The following is a 14,969-nucleotide window of genomic DNA, read 5'->3' on the forward strand; positions in this document are numbered from 1 at the left end:
GAAGAAGTCCTGATGAACAAAACATAGTTCCTGCTAAAAACGAAGGAGGAACCGGTCTCGGTCCAAGCCTTTTAGAATTGTTCTTTATATTCTACACATTTAAAGATAAAAGCTTTTATTGTTCGGATCCTTGATGTGTACAGCCCCCCCCCGATTAATTTTTACGTCGTTATCCACCAATATTCAGAAAAGGTCTTTGGCAAAACACTATAGAATACTCAATTGAAGTAAACGGATAACCTTTGGCCTTGCTGATCGTTTAAACTGACTTGTTTATACTGATGATTTTTGGGACGTTCATAAGAGTTTAATAATCCGTTGCACCACATAACATAATCATTGCACATTATTAATTTGGAAACATGTCGGTCTTGGGGGCCAGCTGTAAAATTCATTATCAGAGTATCTGACTGCACCTGCCGACCCTTAATCCACTCCACCAAGTTTGAAATTGTGACAGAAAAGACGACACCAGGAGAACATCTAGGAATATTATCAAAGAGCTCATGCAAGTTTCAGAAAACTAAAAGTGTGTGAAATATAGAACAGCACCATGCAGGCATGCAAATCCAAACAGGTTGACAAATAATATTATCATGGCGACCCGAAGATTAGTTACATAAAGGCTAATTGGCCTTTCTGTGGTTACTCTGCACTTGGTTTAATCACTGCGCCATCCCAAAAGTGGAACAGACCATGAGAGAAATACAAGAGAAGAGGTTTTGGTTGGGCTCTACTCAACAAAGTGCATGTCTTGTGTAACCACTGAGAAAGCACATCGTGTCTATGTGGTGTTGCGTCACACGGAGATAAGCTGCCATGTGGTACAGAGTATTTTCTATTTTGTTGAGAATACAGATGTTGTCATATCGCGGGAGTGTCACCATATCAAACAGGTCGAATTCTGAACCCGAACAATGTCACCCTGCAATAAACTTGAAACTGGAGTGAGTAACAGGCTTAATGGCTTTTTGCTTCTGTCAAGTACGCATCGAGACCACCCAGCCACTCTTAACATACAAAACCCACAGGGCACCGATTCATGTTAAACTACAAGAGCCATGTGGACGCTGAACATGCAGCTGCAGATTTCAGAGTCCTTTAATCAAACCTTTCTCTGCATATCGGCTTAAAACCTGCACCATCTAAAGCAATATAAGCTTCTGCCAAACAGTTGGTATAATTCAGTGTAAGGAAGACTGAGCCAATAAACACATATCATGCTGTCTATTAGTTACAATACACACAAAAAATGAAAGGCAATTCCAACTGTTTAAAATAAGTTGTTTTCCTCCAGTGGTAAGACTCAAACAATTATCTAGATGAGACCACACAAGTCAAATGAATGTATAATTCTCAAAGAGAGCTCAAAGCACATAGCGGGATCCACACACCGCCACCTTTCACCATCCCAGCATGCCTTGTGCAAACTATCATCACCAAAAATGTGTCATGAGACTGTGTTTGTTAGAGAGAGAGAGAGAGAGAGAAAGTGATGCATACAGAGAAAGTGACAGAATAGAAAGAAATGACATAAACATTTTTTTAAAAAGAAATAAGGAATAGGAGCCTGAGAACAAAAGCAGGAAGTTACCTGTAGGGTCAAACTCATTGGAGGGAAGTGAGGTTTTGTCACTTTTGGGTTTCTTGTCCGGGGGGTGGTCTTTACTGAGAATGCTGCTGGTTCTAGAGGAAAAAAACAAAAAAAAAAACAGGCATTCACCCGGCATGTACTATCATATGCAACACTGTAGTCTTTTGTAAGTGCCGTTTACTATAAGCAGTGTCATTCATTGCGTCTTGCTGTAGTGCTGCCGTGCGTGTGCAAAAGATGCAGGCAAGTGAAGGCTCAGGAGGAATGACACCAGCACACAGAACCGGCCATTGTTCACTGCGGCATTGGGAATATAGTGGCAAGATGACCTCCTAGTGTATGAATCACGGCGAGTGTGTCTACTGTATAATGTGACAGCCAGAGGATGTGGAGTCGCTCTGCTGAGTGGCCGGAGGAAAGCCGCCGCTCATAGGAGGCGCTGCGAGGCCAGACTCCCAGGCTTAGACCTCGGAGGCTGCTTCTGCCCAGGCCGGCCCCAACTGTGAAAGGCCACTGTTCTGCTCACAGTGAAAGGCAGTGACGGACCGCCCTCAGAAGAGGGACCCCTTTGTCCCTTACTCAGTATGTGTGTGTGTACATGAGTGAGACAGGAGGGGGTGGGGGGGTCTAAGCTCTGAAGACTTCTGTTGCAGCACAGCAGTTCCTACTTATACCTGCCTCATTTCCCTCATCTGGCACTCTGTTGATGTAAACCACTGGTGTATGTATGTATGTATGTGTATGTGTGTGTGTGTGTGTGTGTGTGTGGTGGGGGGGGTTCAAACCCCAAAACATGCATATATAATTGCAATCAAATTTAGGGGAAAAACACAAACTCTTACCTGTTTGCTTTCTTGGGAAACCTGCAAGATAAAACAGAAGGCTCATCAGTATCTCGCAGCATGTGATTTAGTAAACAACGGCTGAGCATTTATGCAAAAGTTGAAGCCACGCTGACAGCTTCCCCCTAGACCCTTCTTGGTGCAAACATGATAATCCTGATCAAACATCAGACTTCTTTAGCTGCAGATTAAAGCCTTTTCCAGGTCAAATGCCCTCTGCCTCTTAGAGATCAGCTGTGTGTGTGTGTGTGTGATGTGATTTAGTTCAGACATCTCCCGATTTGACTGTAATAATCATATCCTTGTTTCCCTGGAGGCAGCCTGGCCAGAGTGAGGGAGAGGTGAGAACAAGTGGAAGTGCTGTCGGTCTAATGATGGGAAAAGGTCACGCTTTCCAAGAAGTTAGACATCCAACACCTCTCTCCATCTCGTAACACCCCCCCACCCCCACTTCCATGTTCTAAATGGCTCCCCCCGTGTGAACACCTGAGCGACCGTTCGAATGCAACGTAACCTGTAGGAAACGTAAATGCTTCTCTGCTTATAAACCCAAACGCCACTGTACCGTTAAACAGAAATGACAGACAGATTAGCAGAGCGCTGCATCTATATATTGACTTGCTGTTTTAGCAGACGCTAATTGAAATGTCAATTTAGATTTTGGGAGACACGGCTGTGTTAATTCTCGCTGATTTCCAGAAATCTTGAATACATTTAAAGGGTCAACATTAATCATGTATTCCATCTGTAATACACATTCCACTGAAAGGAAAATCTCCTGAACACTTTCTGCTAATTAACTCTGCGGCCCCTCGGCTCTGAATTATTCCTGGTGGGGTCTGTTCCGCATGGAGGGAGACATGTTTTGCTAGTATCCTTTGTGTAGTGTGAAGGAGAACCGTTATATCACAAAAAGTGGTACTGTTACCAATTTACCATAAAGACTACGTTAAGATAGTTAAGTTTTGATTTTATGTATTTATTGTAAGGTCAATCGTAAATAACCATAAATAATCAAAGAACAAATAATAATAATTTATTGACAATAAACAATAAAAGTGAGTAAATATATGCTGGGATGGAGGTAACACGTGTCAAATACTTATTATTATGGTATTATTTCAAATCTAAATGCACACAGCATTATAATACAAATCAGTAGTACGGTCACTGAACCAGTCTTAGGGAGGACTCATGACTAACCAGCCCACATTAACTCTTTCTCCTGGCGACAGTGTGTCCCATTCAGAGCCACGCAGGGGCAGCTGAATGGCCCGTTTATGAAAATGCCTCAGACTGTAATAAGTTCCAGAGCCTCTAGCTGAAAAAAAAACCTAGCTTTAAGTAGCCCCCCTCCCTTAGAAACCTCTGAATTGGAGGGATGGAAAAGTCAGCACATAAACACACACACACTGAACTAGGACACGCGCTCATGGATGGCAAAACTGAGAATGCAGGTGTTGTTCTTGGATCATAGAGGAAAAAATAAAACGTGATAGGCAAACTCAGCTCTAAGGGGCTGGGTGACTACAACATGTTTTATTCATGTTAAAACAGTTAATAGAGAACTGAGAAGGAATGTTGTCCAGTATAATATCACTGAGCATCTACAGTTCAAATAGCTCTGGTGATCTGCCTAAGACGCATTTAAGGACGAAGGAGGTGATGAAGAAAGACGGCAGCGACAGACCGAAGAGGACAGAGGGAACGAGACATCGAAGAGGTGGCAAGAGACTGAAACACTGGGCACCAGATGGAAGGTAAAAACTGAGTGAAGGAGCGACCATTGCTGATACTGGAGGTTATACGCAATGGAATAATTAAAGATTTACTTCCCAGAACACTGCAAGTTAAGTCAAAAAGCGGTAATGGTGAAAATCTCTTTTTGCAATCAGACGCAGGTACCGTAGGGGGATAATTTCCATTTAGAAATGATATCTGGGGTGAATCGGCAGGTAGGAGCTGACAGGAGCTGTGCAACAGTGCAAACGACGACAACAACAACACAGACCTTGGATCGACCGTTTAAACAAAGCACACAACAGCTAGGATTTCAACACAACTTAAAATGTAGCATCTATAAAGTGATGAGGCTTGATTGTTGTCTGAGGTCAATAGATTTTTTTTTATTTTTTTTAATTCTCACAACAATAAATATATCGTGGCCTAAAACATGTTGCTCAAAGTGTAGGGAGTATTTTTAATTAATTTAATGGCCAATTAAAAGATGTTAGGTTTGAATTTAATTTCCGCCTGGGTGAACGAGAGCGCCACAGTCGTGTTGATATCCGCTTTTGAACCGCAAAAGAGAGTGCAGGAAAGAAAATCAATAATAATAATACAAAGATCCGCCAGCATCAGACTGTAACATAAGACGGTACTGATGGGGAGACAGCCGAACCGTAATGAAAAACCACAACAAAAACATCAGAGGCAGAGAGGGCTATTTCTAACCTATAATAGAAACCGTACTTTAAAATGGTTTTTAAAGTTTTTGACACAGAACAGCGTAGAGGCAAAGTTATTTGTACACAAATTGCACGTCAAAGTGTCGGTTTCAGATGGACACGTTTCAATGGTTGCTTCCAATAACTACGGCACCTCGGCTGAGGTTGGCAAAATACTTTATGCACAATGTGCCACTGGAAAAATGCCATTGTGTGGTCATGTCTAAGAAAAGTCACTGCAAAGCTGAGTGGTCATAATAAGAAGGTTCTCTCTTTAGTTTTCACTGAGAGGAATTGCTGACGCGGTCATAGCTCACATAACATCACAGTGCATCTCTGGTCGACCCTCATAATGGCTCCACATCAGTCTCAGTCCAGCAGACAACAGATGACTGTTCTATGTCCCGATGATACTCTCGACACTACTAAAAACAATAAACAACAGTTGATTCATCAGTCAGCAACTGTTGTCAGCAGAAATGGGCACAATTGTGGATCTTTGGACAAAAAAAACAAGCAGTTTGGAAGCTAAATGATTGAGATGTTAACTTATTAAATATAGATACATAACTTTTGGGGACATCGGAAAACTTTCAGAAAAACTGCAGCGGAGCCAATTGTGTGTATCTAAGCTTTGAACTTTTTTTCCCCCCTCTGACAACACGCTATTTAATGTTTCCCCCTAAAAAACATCATGTCATGCCGGGACGTCATGCCGGGATTGAGTTTAAATTTTCCTCAGCTCGTTTGATCCTTCAGATCCAGCTAAGAAAGTCTCCACGTCCGAGCTCTGACCTCTTTCTTGACTTGGTCCATTAAATGAGCGGGGAGTGAGGCAAAGGGAGAAAAAAGGGCAGCGTCAGAACGGAGCGGGATGGGAGGGAGGGAGGGGCAGCACTGGAGCGGGCCTGGGCTTGAATGCTCCATTGAGGTTTGGTGTTTTGATGGAAAACTGTGGCAGAGCCGGGCCAATGGCAGCAAAAGTCGCAGCAACAGAGGCCCGAGACCAGACCATGAGAGAGAAAAAAGTAGTGAGGGAGGTCCTGGAGGAGCAGGACTCTCTCTCTCACACTCACACACACACACACACACACACACACACACACACACACACACACACACACACACACACACACACGCACACACACACACACAGCCATTTCTGTGAACGAGTCTCCCAAACAGAAGAGGAAGGAACACAAAGTAAAGGAATAGAAACTAGACCCGCTCGTGCAAGATACAGGGGAAGCACTTCAGGTTATTTTTAGTTCCTCTTAGATTCAGTACAGGCAGATAAGGGGACATATATAAAGAGAAGTGTTCCTCAACATTGAATTATAAGCAGCTGATTGAATATTTTAATAAAAGCAAAAACAAAAGATCAACTTAAAAACGGATCATGGGGCAAGGATCAGGTGGACTATTGATGAAGTGAAGTTTAGTGACTTCCTGCAGTCAGACAATGTTGACGTTGCTAAATAAGAGTTGCAGCAGGAATCCAGAGTCTCCTAAACAGTCGAGCGACGCCGCGCTGAGCGCAGGTGTTGACGGGGATCGAAGAGGCGGGGCCTGTTTGAAACTAGGGTGGGATTGGATAGCTGAGTCATGCCACATAATCCATCGAAGTGTGTCTGCTTTTCAGCCTCCCTTTGCAAGCTGGTCTGGGATCTCACCTCAAGCATGTAATGATACGGTCTCTTGAACAGCCTGATTCATGGCTGCAGCCTCCCAAAAGGAATCACACACAGACACACTCCTTGTTATCTAATATATATATATACCTGAGTCATACAATGTGGGTGCACGCACAAAAACAGAGCTAGGATTACGTCACTGCCTTCCACTCCTTGCACCGAGTGAGTCTACACACCCATTCAGCGGTGCTCCTTTAACCCACCGCCTGAATAGAATCATACCGAAACACAGCAATGCCTCCTCGCCGCCTCTCAACGCGCAGCCTGAGCTGGTTTAATGACACGACATACAATGCTGTGTTCAGGATTTAAAGAAGGAGAACATGAAGTGAGTGTATGAGACAGACACTGACGGACAGACAGAGAGAGACAGACAGACAGACAGGCAGGCAGAGAGAGAGAGAGAGACAGACAGACAGAGAGGTGTGGTGTGTGTTGGAGAGACAAGAGCAATAGCTCTGGAGCTCAAGCTACAGCCTCGGGGGGAAGACGGTGCCCTTTCTGCCCCAATAAACCTCATCAGGATTCCTGACATGAGGGCCGGGGATAGACATTTCTTCACGCTACGCTGTCCGCTGTCCTGCAGCACCGGCAGAGGAGAAGAGGTGGTTCAACGTGCTACACCGTCTACACCGTCGCTGGTCACGAGGCTTGTCACGAACACCCAAGAACTTTTCTCATCCACGGGTCACTTTTTTTGTACAGAGGGTCTTCAATTAAGCTGTTATTAACTTATCCACTGTATAACTTATGTGTAAGAGTCCGCGAGAGGCACAATGACCGGACTTGATCTGATACCCTGTGGTGATCCCAAAAATGTGTTATTGGCTGCTGAAAGCAGACCTATGATGACATTTAAGCAGCTGCAACTTGTAGTTTGAAGCACGTGAGTGATACATCTCAGAATGGGCAGAAACAGGCAGTTAGATTAAGATTAATCACAGTGCCGCAGCAGGCTGATGCTCTTCCTCTGCAACACGGCCTCCTCTTACACAGACACCACATTCAGTCGAAGCACCCTCACTCTTAACAGCCTCGGTTTGACGCCCAATCAGCTACTACGCCCTTTTAACCGTACCATTTTCTCCGACAACGATTTCCCAGACATATTTGTGCACAAAAGAACAAATCCGTATTGTATGCATATTAATTTACATAATCAATTTAGTGTGAAATAATTAAGTTAACCAGAAAGACACGCAAGCATCACATCTCTCGGCATGCTCTGCAGAATATCGTGGCTTCACAAGTGTCACGCTTAGCTCGGAGGCACTAGCCTAGTTCCCGGCTAAGAAAACCCTTACATGGACATGTGGAGGGATGACACTCTCCACCATTGTCCCCCTGTTTCCCTCTATTGTAATCCCGGCTTTTGTGAAGTGAAAGCAACGTTTGGGCCCTGAAGCTCTGTCGGTCTAACGGGGCACGATTGTCGAGGGTGTCCACAAGCATCACCGTCACAGGGCTGGATGATAAACCCCGTCTCCCCCCTGCACTCAAAAGAGCCGGGCAATGCCGAGGCTTTACCCACAATCCAACATCACGACCCCAGAGGCATCGCCTGTTTCTTCTCCCAACCCTGCTATCTCCCCCTCGTTTGCTATCTCAGTGCGCCTGTATTTCCTTTTAGCCAGGCTTGTATTGACTAAGATAACTTAGAAGAAAATTATGAATACCCACACAAAGACGCAGGCCACACCACAGAACATTTGCACCCTCTGCACTTTTCATTTGTACAATTTATGAAGGCAGATTTGATTTGAATACTCCCTCCCTTTGGGCACGATGAACATGTGATGATGGCAGACGCAGACGGGCCGAAGCAAAGAATGGAACAAGCGATGGGTGCCATTGAGAGAGCGTGTGTGTGAAAAAGAGTGAAATGGCAGCTGGCATGAATGAACAGAGTGTGGTGAGAGCTGGTGTGTGTCTGCCAAAGTGGCATCCAGGTGTGAGCAGAGTCTTCATCAGCTCCTCATTCACCTTCTGTAAACTGAACAAAACTAAGAGTTTGGTTGGCAATTTCCTTGCAGACTAACTCAGGAGTTATTCATTTACAATGGACACAATTCAAGTGATAAAGAAATGCTTCGATTTCCAGCCTTTTGTCAGATGATATTGCAGACAACTTCTGCAAAGAGAATAGACAGCCGAGTGATCACCTGAACCCAAACGTCACCATGTTACCGAAAACAAAACTATTTTTCAGAGCACAGCGTTAAAGACACGACTGGGGACTGTAAACGCAGCGGTAGAATAACTCCAGGGTGAAGAGGTAGGTTTCAGAGCACAGCCGTTGCGTTGGGAGTGTGTAAGGTCTGGGACCCACGCTGCGTCTTCAACCAACTGGAAAACGTTACACATGTAGGTCGGGAACTGGCTGCCTACTCTTGTGCCAACTTTCCAGAGCACCGAGACAGGTTGCGCCCGCGGCTGCTAAGCAACTGTAAAGAAATAACACGACACTATCACATCACCTAAAACCTCGTCCGTGGGACAAATTGTAAAGCTCAGCTTATACCCATTTATCAAGGACTGATATTTGCCAAATAAAATGAAAAATATCTGTCGGCTGTGATTGGTTGTTCCTCGTCACATGACATGCTCGTTAATGTGTTTAACGATGTTGATCTCAGGCCGCAGCCATCGCGCCGTGAAAAACAGCCGCCGAAGCGGCACCGCTCCTGGTTTGAGCTCAATTTTGAGCTCGTCTTCAGTGCGTTTACATGGACAACAATGGATTGGAAGGCATGAAAATGTTCCTGATGAACGGCTATTTCTGTGCACACTATGCTGCATCATGGCATCTGTTTCGGGTGGCAATGGATGTACAATTTGTGCTGTTCATAGGCCTTCCTCCAAATAAAATGTGTTGTTCTACTCCCTTGTAGAAAAAATGCCCTTAATTTGAATTTAAATTAAAACATTCAACAGCTAATAAATTCAAGCATATTCTGCGTTCTATAATTTATAAGCAGGGCCCCCTGCGGCAGGCTACAAAGATGCAGGGCTTGCACACTTGCTCACAGCCTGCTGCTATCTATATGGTTGAGATATCACCTTTGTCGTAGGTCGTATAATCTAAATGAACTAGATACAAACAACCTGGCAAGATTTACGTCGGCAAGAGCTTCCCGTGACCTGAAATTGCTTTAACAGAGTATTATTGGAAAAAAATGCCTTCAGGCTACAACATGAAGGGTTTTTAAAGTAAGGAGACAACTGTTTGTTTGACCATCATTTCAACAAAACAAAAGATCCTTTTAGAAGTTTGTTTAACATGAGCTTGAGTTATTTCCCAACCTGCAAAGGATGGACAGTATCTTCCAGTAGCAGCACGCCTGTCAAGTGTATAACATTCTGCACTGCACGCTGTTCTGGGGCCTTTAAACTTCTGATCAGAGCTTAGAATGCCCCCTGGAAACTCATTTTAATGCAAAGTCCAGAGCTGCCGCTGACGCAGCTTCCCTAGTGTCAGTGCTGACTAGATAAGAGTAGGAGCATGCTGCATTATAAGGGAGGGATGCCAAATACAGGAGACGCGCATACAGCCAGAACTACTCGTGAAAACATCCATCATGAGGATTCCTTTTTCAGGACCGCAAAACATCAACTCCAGCGCCCCGTTTTGATATTTTGATGGTATTAACAATAAATTCATTATGAATATCAGGATATCAATCAAGCTGAGAATCAATAGATGATCATTTGGAATATATATATTTGACTTGACCAGTTTTAACACCAAGCGTTTGGTAGTTACAAAATCTCAAATTTGGGCTACCCTTCACTTTTTATTGGAACTTGTCGCCCTGACCAAACGGTTACGTTCGTAGCATTGATAATGAATCGATATATAACAAACTTGGGTTGCAACAAACAAAGTTTGGCATTAACTAGTCACATCTGTACTGAAGCAACGTAGCAATGAACGCATACTCCATCAACCCAGCCTCGCTGGAAGTACCTGCCCTGCACTGGTGGAGGAGCATTCGGGGGACAGACAGATTGCTCCCACTAAAGACTATTGTTTACTATTAGTGATGTCACCAGCACCACTTCCCGAGAGGGCCTCAGGCGGGGGGGTGGGAAAAACGTGGGGATCAGCAGAACTCTATGACAAAGGGCTAACAGCACACTAAACTGACCCATCGGCCGGCGGCCAAGCCCCAATAGACATCGGGCGCATGCTCCCACCATAGCCAAACGGGCCAAAACAGAATGCACACACAGAGGACGAGTAAGCGAGGACAGGGAAATACAAGCAGACTTAAGGAGAGATGGAGAAATTAAAATCAATAACGTCATTATCTACCATTGTGAAAAACACCCCTGAGATCAGCTGCCTGTCCTGACAATATGTTTGTGAAACAAAAGCACAGAGCTAGTTGTGTTTGCACGGTACGCGGCTATCACCATGTATCATTTTTTACGTTAACATAATGGCTCCTATCATGTTGTATTTGTAGAAAAACAATTGGGACTTTAAGGACACAGATTCACAATAACATATTCCAACCAATATACTGTTAATAAGGGAAAATAAATATACAACTAATTCAAATCTGGAGTCCTTATGTGCCGCGGTCATCTGGGATGACAAATTCATTGTGTGGCATCACTGTGTAAAAGGAACCTAATATTAGCTGCTTCATGGGATCAGGTACATCGCAGTGAGAGACAAGGGATCGGACCCCCTTGATTTTACTGACCATCATAGTGTCTGCGCGAGTTTAGTTGATCATGCCATCGGCAGGACTGTTGATTAAATATGTATATAACTACACATATACGTTTTGAATCATGCACGATAAACTGCACCACAATAGCAGTTGGTGTCAGCTACTGTTGCCATCATTGCAGTGGGGGAGGGGGGTCATTTAAAACAGGGTTGGGCTTTAGCCTCTAGCTCACGCCCCAGCCAGGAGGATATTTCAGATCCCAACCTGCAATAAAGCTCCTTTCTGCAGTGAATCTATTGACCACATTCCACTGTATTGGCCTGCTCTTCTTTCAAATATGTGGGAATCAGGTAGAAAAGCTTGATGGAATACTTCTCCTTTTCACCGCCAGAGTACGTCACATTGAGAATAGAAAACCTCATAATTCTCCAGAAAACATAGGAGAATTAATTATTGTACAGATGCAATAACAGAATATTAACATAACACTTATATTGCAGAGGATTATACCATTTACTGTTTTTTCTTCAAATATCGTCCCATCCTCTTGCCCGCTGGTCGAGTGTCAACTCTTTGAGTTTAAGTTGATGGATGCCTTACATAAGGTGATTAGTTGATGGAGCTGCAGTCTTGTCTAAAGCCAGAGATCGTTTTAATAGAGGTAGGAGCAGGTTGACGTTAAAGGCTTAGCTGTAATGGGGATGTTGAAAGGTGCACATGGATCCATGGTGTGCGCGTGCACACAACAGCAGAGACAGGGTCTCACACACACACACACACACACACACACACACACACACACACACACACACACACACACACACACACACACACACACACAGGCAGGCCATCTCAATCCTTGGACAAGTACCACTTTGGTGTCTGCAGAGAACTCCCATTACCCATGCTGGGATCAGCAGAGTTTCCATCAAGATCTGATGTCCTTCCTTAGTAATTAGATTGTATAACATAGTTATTACTGAGCACAGCACGACCAAGGATTGCTTTACTCGGACCGTGTAGAACGTGTTTCCACCATAGCGTGGACTGTGTTTCACGAAACTTTTACAAAAATGTCTGCATGACCTGGTGCGTATGGGGCGCAGACAGTGCACGTATACAACGTAAAGGCCTTGGCATACTGTACCTGTCAGTGAAGCTGGACTGTGTGTCACTCATTGGGCTTCCGGTTCTAGATTTGCAGCAAATGATATCCTATTAACATTTTCCAGAGTGTGATGAGGCGATTTCCTGGCGCGTCCTTCTGTGGCATAAGTCTGAAGTAGGCAGGGGTCTCGACAATGGTGCTGAAGGTGGATTACTCGCAGGACTCAGTTGGGTTGTTGCAAAAAATAACTACCTATAGGCTGTTAGATTACACAGCAAGGAGTCTACAGTGCATACCTTAAACATTAATGGAGGGGTGGTGGGGGGGGGCTATGCCGCTGTTAGCTGTGCAGTCGGATGAGATACCACCCCGACTGTAAACAAAACGCTGGGACAAAATAATAAATACTGCGTCAGCTAGCACAAGTTGTCGTGCATGCGTGAACTCCGCGAGAGAATCCTCTGCATTCACATCCCAGAGTGAAACGTGGACGCGACGCGCACTCCGATGTAACCGACACCTTGTTCCCCCGGTTCGGTTCCTAAACGATCTCTTTAAGACGCTGGAGATTCCGCCAGTCCCATTTGGTGTCCCTCGTTCCGCAGAAGAAATGCCGGCCCGTGGCCGTGGAGAGGAGAGGACTCTCCCGTGACCATGAGAAGGAGGTCGACGCCGAGTGTTTAAAAGCGACGCGGTGTTACGAATTAGCAACAACTGCAGCTAACGTCGTACCGGCGTGAGACGTCAGATACAACGAGCCTACAGCGGGTCGATGGGTCAAATAAAGCACAATGGGTGGGTTTTTGTTGTTGTTTTGTAGAAAAATCCTTCTCACGGAAAGCTGGCTGGCCGTGAATCTAGTCAGCTAACTCAACAGCTAACAAAACAGATGAGCCCTTTCAGCAAAAAAAAAAAAAAAAGAAAAAAACTTTGCTCCGTATGCTCTTGTTTCGGGTGCAAACTACGCAAAGCCCGTTCACAACAACGAGCCAGCCAACGACTAAAACATACACACACAACACGGCGTGAATGTTGACTGGGTTGCGGTAACGTCTCCGTGGTATGTCCTTCAGAAAGTCTCCATGGGGAAAGAGCATCCAGTGAAGTCGGGGGGGGGGGGGGGGGGGGGTTAGCACGGCGCTGCGCTCCTTGACTCCATGTTTCCAGGATTCAGTTGTTTTCTCGGCAGGATTCCCGTGGATGGGAGTGGGCTAGCTACGCGGCCAGCTAACGGGACGGAAAGTAACAACCGGGTCCTCCGCTTAGGCGACGACAAACAAAAAAATACACCGGAGAAACTTTTGGCGAATATAAAAAACGCCGTTTTTCCTCAAACGCGAGGCGTTGTTTGCTACGAGGATATAACTTGCGAGACCAAAGAAAAAAAGCGGTACCGAAAATCCCACTTTCTGCCGCTAGCAACGCCCTAGCCAGCTAGCTGTTGGAGTCCAGCAGCGCGTCCACGAGCCACTTCCGCCGGGAGACGGGAAAACTCGTTTTGTTCCAGCATGTCGGGGAGCACGGCTGGAAAAAAACAACACGATAAATAAAAACAACACTATGATGCCGCTGATTCGGCGACTTATTGTAAATGGATAGTAGCATCGGAGTATTGCGGTTGTCTTTTTTATGCATGGGCATTTACATTATGTTACTAGGTCATGTATGAAACAAATGGTGTTGAGCCGTCACCAACTAGTCGACTCACTCCGATTAGTCGACTCCCAGAGGGAAGAGAAATCGGATGCTGATATATTAAAAAATATATTTGCATGTATATATTGTTGGATATACATTTATATCTAGATCTATGTTCTTTTAAAACTTTTTTCTTTTTAATCTTTACTTATTCTTGTTTATTTCTAAAGAACTGTCTGTACAAAGCTCTGATATTTATGGATATTTATATATATATATATATATATATATATATATACGGTACGGTAAAAAAATATATATATATTTTTTTTTACCGTACCCTATATATACCTAATCGGAGTGAGTCGACTAGTTTGTAGATTATTTTATGGAAAAAGTTAAAGCAAAACAGCTAAGCAAAAAACTTTTGAAGTGCCAGAAGACATCCATCCTCAAAGGGAACAATTACAATCAATATTCATTGATCCGAGTAGCAGACCATTGGTAATATTTCGGAAAATGTACGTGTGCATATTTGTATTTTTACAAAACCAAGAAAAGTAAAGGTGTTTGAGATCAAGAACGATACAATGATGTAGTTAATGGCGTTCAAAGGGAAATCTTCTCCACTACTTAAATGAATCTGTCTTTTCTATTCATCATCGCATACAGAAATATACACAATGTTAAACTGTGTGTACTTCAATGCATAACAGCATTATTTAAACTGCAGGATGAAATAAATATACAAATTTTGTGAAATAGGACACTATTTTCAGCGTAAACTGCTGTAAAAGTGTTTGTTAATGTTTTCATTTTAGCTTTGTCAAATGTTTCCTCGCTTATTATTTATATATAATTGATGTGACACCATCGTGTGGACGGTCGAGGTAACTTCAGTCTCAGTCCAATAGTACAATACAATAGTGTTTTTTACATGAAATGATGCAAATGAGGCTTATTC

The 14,969-nt window shown here is 44.0% G+C and overlaps 1 protein-coding gene across 3 annotated transcripts in view; it reads right to left on the reverse strand.

The window, feature by feature from the left end:
* arhgef12a (Rho guanine nucleotide exchange factor (GEF) 12a) overlaps positions 1-14,087 on the reverse strand; it is a 34,221-nt gene extending 20,134 nt beyond the window's left edge. The window contains exons 1-3 of one of the 3 annotated variants that reach the window (XM_040178767.2): positions 12,407-14,087; positions 2,437-2,457; positions 1,595-1,686 (exon numbers count right to left, since the gene is read on the reverse strand). In XM_040178767.2, the coding sequence (XP_040034701.2) occupies positions 1,595-1,686; positions 2,437-2,457; positions 12,407-12,438 (145 nt within the window). In that variant the 5' untranslated portion in view covers positions 12,439-14,087. The remainder of the gene's footprint in view (positions 1-1,594; positions 1,687-2,436; positions 2,458-12,406) is intronic. The other 2 variants (XM_040178749.2, XM_040178758.2) reach the window with 2 other exon arrangements.
* Positions 14,088-14,969: the final 882 nt, after the last annotated feature.

Source organism: Gasterosteus aculeatus, chromosome 1, assembly GCF_964276395.1.
Source record: "Gasterosteus aculeatus chromosome 1, fGasAcu3.hap1.1, whole genome shotgun sequence".
NCBI classification, from domain to species: Eukaryota; Metazoa; Chordata; class Actinopteri; order Perciformes; family Gasterosteidae; genus Gasterosteus; species Gasterosteus aculeatus.